At 30.5% G+C, this 7054-nt stretch overlaps 1 protein-coding gene across 1 annotated transcript; it reads right to left on the bottom strand.

Moving 5' to 3' along the window:
• Positions 1-1754, bottom strand: LOC114192608 (polygalacturonase-like). The gene is made up of 4 exons (XM_028082387.2): positions 1590-1754; positions 1144-1452; positions 524-1042; positions 1-395 (listed from the first exon to the last, which is right to left on the bottom strand). Exons 1-4 carry the CDS (start codon positions 1716-1718, stop codon positions 159-161), a joined length of 1194 nt encoding a protein of 397 aa, XP_027938188.1. The 5' UTR covers positions 1719-1754; the 3' UTR covers positions 1-158.
• Between the last annotated feature and the right edge of the window lie 5300 nt (positions 1755-7054).

The raw sequence follows: 7054 nt of genomic DNA, 5'->3' as shown, positions 1-7054 counted from the left end.
TAAGACAGTTGAACACTTTATCATTAAAAGAACTATATACATAATTATCATTCTACTTGAATTAATTTCAAGTATTTATTTAACATTGAATTACAATTACAACTACAACTCTTATTCTACAAGAAAAATACTCTTATAGATTATTAAACAAATTTGTATTACTGTTTTTTATTATTCGGAGTTGTGCATGGAGGGACCTTTCCTGATATTTTTGGTTTCACATTACTGCATACAGCTATTGCCGGAGCTCCATTGAACTTGAGATCAACATTAGATATCTCTACACCCTGACATGGTACACCACTGCTACAAGCAAGAATCAATCCTTCCTTAGTTGCTGAAGTCCCCTTAATATTCTTGATGATAACTTTGCTTATCCTTATTTTTGATGGATACTGCATCATCACAACAATAAGAAATGATATAAGCTAGTCTTTTAAGCCATCTTGTTGTACTATATGAAGTATTTTGCAACTTGAATAATAAGATCAACTAGTACATAAATATGTGAGAGCCTGAATACCTTTTTGGTACATTGGTTCCACGGGCAATACTCTTGATCGATGATGATAGGGTTCTTAACATTATCCATGGTAATATCCTCAAATCTCATGTTAGTAACTGTTATTGTTCCTGGAGTACTAGGCCATGTCTTAATCCTCACTCCATTGTCAGTTCCTTTCAAAGTGCAACCCTTAATTGTAATACCGTCAACAGGCTCTTCTTCCTTATATTTTCCAAGGCTTCCAATAGCAATGCCATGGCCAGGTCCACATTTCACATTTTGGACAAGAACGTTTCTACTACCGTCACCCAATGAAACACAATCATCTCCAGTGGCAATGTTTGTATTAAGAACATTCACACCATTTGATCTTCCAATATGGATGCCATCGGTGTTGGCGCTATTATGTGGAGCAGTTACTTTAAATCCATCAAAAGTTAAATTTTTGCATCCCAAAACGTTGACATGGAAGTGTTTGCTATCCTTGCTAGTAATGCTACGAACTATTGAATTGGTGACGAAGTTGAAAGCAAAATTCTAGTGACATTCGATAAAAGAATAAAGAAATGAATTAAATATAATTTTGATAAATTCACATGTTACATTTTATTTGAATTTAAGAAACAATAGTTATTTACCATGCCAAGCAGTTTGCAGTTAGCTTTTTTTGAACATTCATTTTGTTTCCAAGCATAGGAACCTTGGCCATCAAAGACTCCGTTACCAGTTATGCTTAAGCCGTTAACATAGTCAATCCTGAGAATTTCGTCACCGCCCATGTCTTCTGGTTTTACCGGTGCTTTGATTGTGCCATCAACATAAAGTTCAACAGGAGCCTTGCAAGGACCTTTCAAAAGTACATGTGTCATTTGAAATGTCCCTTTTGGAATCACAATTTTTGAAGCAGATGTAGATGCACATGCTTTAGTCCAAGCACTTTGTAAAGCCTTAAGAATAAGAAAATAACAAATCAATTAAAAGATTGTAATAATAACAAAAAATATCCTATAATTTGGGATGGAATATGTTTTTTTTCCATCAAACAATCTCAGTTCCTTTTTGACACAATATCAAATGTTCATACCTTAGCAATATTTCCATTTAGTTTTCCCCCAAATTGCGATATTTGAAAATCCGCTGATTGAGTTAAATCAAAGCTAAATGCAAAAAAAGATAAAAATAATACTATCATAGAAAATTTTATGTTTTCCATTTATTTTTAATTATACTACACTTGAAATCGTGTTTAGCGAACTATTTCTCAAAGAAGGATGTTTCAAATCCATTTATATTAGAGCACCATGAATCCAAAACCACAAATGTTTTTAGTCATTACGAGACATACGTTATTATCTAAATCTGTCTTTTCCTTTTTTTAGATTTTTTCAATATTTTTATAGTATTCATTTATAAGTTATTAACTTTATATCACTCATAAACAACCTATTTTTATCTTCTCCCTACAAATTATCAATGTCAGAAGGAATAGTTAAATTTGAAGAATATGTTTTGATTTCAAAAGGCATGATGTTTTTAACCCACACTCTAAAGAAAAAGATTTCATTTCTAAATTGTTATAATTAAGAAATTTGAATTGTTAATTGAAACAATTAATATGATAATTTTTTTATTAATTTAATTGTTTTTTATTATAATTAATTTAATTATATTCAAAATATTTGTCCTTTTTGAGAATAGTATAAATATTAAGAAAGTAAAGTATATGTATAAATCTATCAAAATATATATATATATATATATATTGTGTGATATATTATATTTTGAAATAACATTATAACTACAAAGTGGAAATATTAAGTGTGTTCACTTTTTTTCTTGTGGTGATAAAATTTTTATTATTATAAATGTAAATATAAATAATTTTTTTTAATTTTAGTGAGTGTAGGCTTTTTTATTCCGTTAATAATTTTAATTGTAAGTAATTGTTTTCCTTAAAAAATTATTACTTTTTAAAGGTATGAAAGATAAGATAATGGGAACATGAGTCAATGAGTTAATTAGGTACATAGAGACTTGGAGTTATAGAATGGAAAAATCAATTTTTTTAGGGCAGAAACTCTTAAAGTTAAAAAAATGAAGAAAACCAAATATAGATTTTAAAATCTTCTATTTTAGTTTATATTTTATTATTGATTTACTAAAAGTCGTAATTATAGACAAGGAACGACAACAAAAAGAGGTTTATAAATCTATTATTATGTGTGATGTATTATATTTTGAAATAACATTATAACTACAGAGTGGAAATATCATGTGTGTTTTTTGTTTTTGTTATGTTAAAAAGTTTCTGATAATTATAATAATAAATAATAATTTTTATAATTTTATTGTTGGTAGGCTTTATTTATCCGATCATTAATTTTTTATTGTATGTAATTATTTTATTTCAAAAACAAATAATTACTTTTAAAAGGTGTGGAAGATATGATAGTGGAAATATGGACTATTTAGGTATAGAGACTTGGAGTTATAGAATGAAAAAATTAAAATTAAAAATTATAGAGTAGCAAATTTTAGAGTAAAAAAAAGAAAACCTAGTATAGATTTTAAAATCGTCTATGTTAATTTATAATTTATAATTTGATATTGATTTACTAAAATTTGAGAACATAAGGAGGACTAAAAAATATATATTATTCCAACTTCGAAGTAAAAATACTTGCTAATCTTTATTTCCATAATTGACTATTATGAAAGTTATAACTTATCTTCATCCTAAAGGTAAGTGGAATACTGGTGTCCAACCTCATATTTTTTACTCTTTAGTGTCAATTAATTAAATTTTATAAAAAATATTTATTAAAAATAACATAATATTATCAAATTAAACAACATATTCAATATTTATAATAAAAATGGTATAAATTTTAAATAAGGTTATCAAATAACACATAGGTAAAATTCTAAGAATTATATATAGTTTTACACACATATAAATAAAGCTTTACAACAACCAAAACAACATTTAATTTTGAAAATGTTAATGACAAACTTCATTAAATTACAAAATACTTTTAAAATTCTATAAAAAGAAAACAAATAGTTAAGTTTACAAATATTTCAAATGTTCCTTTCTGTAAATCATAATAAAATATTTAGACTATTTAAATAAAATCATACATAAAAAAACATTAAACTACTAATATTTCAAGTTTAACTTTAAATATTTTATTTTTTGAAGATAATGATAATGAAATTATTGTGATACTAATTTTACACTTCTTTTAGAATGAATTAGGAAATAAGAGTAATTATATAAAATAATTAAAATAAAATTCTATGTGATGGTGAAAAAGATGACATAAAAATATTAGAAAGTAAAAATAATGAAATGTCATTTTAATAATGTTTGGACAAACTATTTAATGATACAGGATACTGCACAAAAGAAAAAAAAACATAACTAAATGCGTGATAAGATGGAGAGTATCTCTAAATTTTGTGAAAATTTTTTAGATTTTGAACCAATTGAAACACATTCAAAATTATTTAAATGAAACAAAAAGTTACTTAAGTAAAAAAATATTAAGGATAAGAAAGGATAAAGAAGATGAATTCTCCTCATCTTACCAAATAAATAAAAAAATTGAAGCGACTGAACATAAACAAGAAGAGTTATATAATCTCGCACGAAAAAATATATAATAAATAAAAACACTAAAATTAACTATAAATAATTGAATGTAAAAATTAAAACCTCTCTTACTAACCGAAATTTATAATAAAACTGCTTAAAGAAAATGTGTAATCAATATTATAAGTACCAAGTGTTGTCAATGAATTATATCTATATTAAACAAACCTAACAATGTGATATGTACAATTAGGGGTGGCAATGCGGGCCGGCCCGCCCCGTTTAGGCCCGCCCCGCATAAGGCCCGCATATCGCGGGCCGGCCCGTCCCGCCCCGCACATTTTATGCGGGCCGCATACTCTGGCCCGCCCCGCATACACGTTGGCTCGCGGGTCCGCGGGCCGGCCCGCTTTTTTTTTTTTAATTTTTTAATTTATTTATTTTTTTTATGATAAAACTTTCAATGTTTAAAAATTGGGAAACTTTAAGAAGTTCACAAAATTAAGTAAAGACTTTGGAGAATTAGATGATAAATTGATAATTCAACATTTTCATCATATTCATACTATGACATACACAATGTATTCTTTAAATTTTAGCACATTAAAAATTACATAATACTTGTCTTTTCCAATTATACAAGAATTTGAAATATTAATGCAAGAGTCCATAAAAGAAGTAATTAATATACACAAGTACAAGTTTTTTTTTTTTTTAATTTTATGCGGGCTTGCGGGCCGGCCCGTGCGGGCCGCAGGCCTATGCGGGCCGAGCCCGCGCGGGCCTGCGGGCTCAATATCCTGGCCCGCCCCGCGTTTTTTTTGCGGGCCTGCGGGCCAGGCCCTAATTGCCATCCCTATGTACAATTATTATCTTGACCTTTTAAACGTAGCAGTTTAATATAATATTAATAAGAAATTTCATAAGAGAGACACATAGCAAATATATCAAAATAAAAATTTTTGATATTTTTTATGGTCAATTTTGAAAATTTATTTTCTAAAAGGGAAATTTTTGAATATAATTACTGTACCTATTTTTTTATTATTATAAAAGAAAATTTGAATTTAAAATATACTAACCATTTGAATTATGTTATGAAGTAAAGTGTATCAACCACTTACTTTACTACCTTACTTTACTACTTTTATTTTAAAGGACTGTCCCAAATAAGTTAGGCCTAGGACTGGCCCATAAGGAACCAAAGCCCCTAAACCAGCTGAAACACTTTCATTCTTCTCACTTTCAGAAAAATAGCCTCCTTTTTCGTAGAACAGTAACGTTCCTCTACTAGGGTTTGGGGTTCATCCAAGTTCAACTAAGTTCAACCCATTTCTTTCACTCACGTAAGTTACTTCCGATGCATACTCTTCTCTTTTAGTTTAATCTTCGTGCTTGCCGTTGGAGTTCCTCGTAATAATCTTGTGCTTCCTCTGTATTGAGATTTTCAGCTCTTAAATATGCTCTTGGAGTTGTCTTACTCATTCGCTTAAGGGTCGGGGTCGTTTTGACTAGCTCTTTCCAGGTAAAGGAAGCTAGGGTTTATGTTTTTAAAGTTATTTTGCCGATTTTTGGTCTGTTGTATGGTTGTGATGCTTGAATGAGGTTGTTGGTCGAATAAAAATGTATGGTGCGCAAGTATGTTTGATTGATGTGGCGCTACTCTTTTTCTACACTGCACACTTTTCGTAAAATGAATATTTCTACTATGTTAACCGTTGGATCGAGCTACAATTTTAACAACTGATCCTTAACACATAATTCTTGACTTTGACCGGTCGGATCTTTAATCGGAGCTCTGTAGTGAGAGAAGTTTTTATCGCAAGGTCACTGAATTTGTGTTGTTGATAACACTGCACATTTTTCGTAAAATGAAAGTTACTATTTCGTTAACCGTTGGATCGAACTGATATTTTAACAGCTGATCCTTAACACATAGCTTTTGACTTTGATTGGTCCGATCTTGAATCATAGCTCTGTAGTGAGAGCAGTTTTATCGCAAGATCGCTGTAGTTTGTTTGTTTCTCTGATCTTGAATGGTTATTACTGGCTTGAATCTAATTGTTATATCAAAAGCATGTGATAAATGATTATGCATGAGTGATGTGATTCATGGATTGTGGATGATGGGTTTAGTATGAACTTGACATGTGATTTAAATTAGATGGTTGGTATCAAGGAGACATGGTATTGATATGAAATACAAATATATATTCACTGTTTGGGAAGGATGAGTTGGTATGGATTCAACATTTGGTTATGAATGAGAATGGGTTGTAAAGGTTGGCATGATATATTGTGTATGGTAAACATTACTTGATTGATTGAACATGATTGGTTTGTGGTCAGTGCGTAATTCCTTGGAATCTCTAGGTGGGATTTCAGGGTCGTGCTTCAGTGATCGGGACATAATTCCATGACCCCTGTTAGTGGGTGTCCATGGTGGTGCCCCATCTATATAATTTGGTAAGGATTCAAGGTAAGGATTGTATCCTGACACTCTAAGGAGTCAGTTAGTCTCACTTAGAGCGGACTGACTTGTGGTGAGAGTAGTAGTAGGCCTGAAATTCATTAAGGGTTAACCTTGTGTGTGAGGGAATTGATTCATTGTAACACTTGTAACACATAGCTCGGGGGTGAACAGAGGTATCCACCACAAGTGCGAGCATCCGCTGCATCCGACCAGATTATATGTATCTGGATGAGTCGAGTCGAGTCTTAGTGTATTGATTGAGAGGTTATAACATGCTTGGATGATGTATGTATATTGGACTGTGAAAGTATATCTGATTACATGATAAAATCTTTTTGGCTCTAGCTTACACTTTTGCTTGTTTGAATGCCTTGTATGTTGTTCTTCTACCGTTGCGATGATCATCAATTTATTGATGGGAGCAGATGCGAGAGGTACTCGAGGTCAACAAAGAAGGGATGGTTCCGCTGCACAGTCTACC

This window comes from Vigna unguiculata, chromosome 7, assembly GCF_037176805.1.
Source record: "Vigna unguiculata cultivar grain cowpea cultivar isolate G323 ecotype 2 chromosome 7, ASM3717680v1, whole genome shotgun sequence".
Classification (NCBI taxonomy): Eukaryota; Viridiplantae; Streptophyta; class Magnoliopsida; order Fabales; family Fabaceae; genus Vigna; species Vigna unguiculata.
Note: the sequence above shows the minus strand (reverse complement) of the source record. Positions and strands in the feature narration are given on the sequence as shown.

What these genes read in the sequence shown, in the direction of transcription:
- LOC114192608 (XM_028082387.2), bottom strand. Translation starts at nt 1,718, where the DNA reads ATGGAAAACATAAAATTTTCTATGATAGTATTATTTTTATCTTTTTTT. An exon ending in ACTGCAAACTGCTTGGCATG is followed by an intron (nt 1,043 to 1,143) that starts GTAAATAACTAT and finishes GAATGTCACTAG; the next exon opens with AATTTTGCTTTCAACTTCGT. An exon ending in GGAACCAATGTACCAAAAAG is followed by an intron (nt 396 to 523) that starts GTATTCAGGCTC and finishes GTGATGATGCAG; the next exon opens with TATCCATCAAAAATAAGGAT.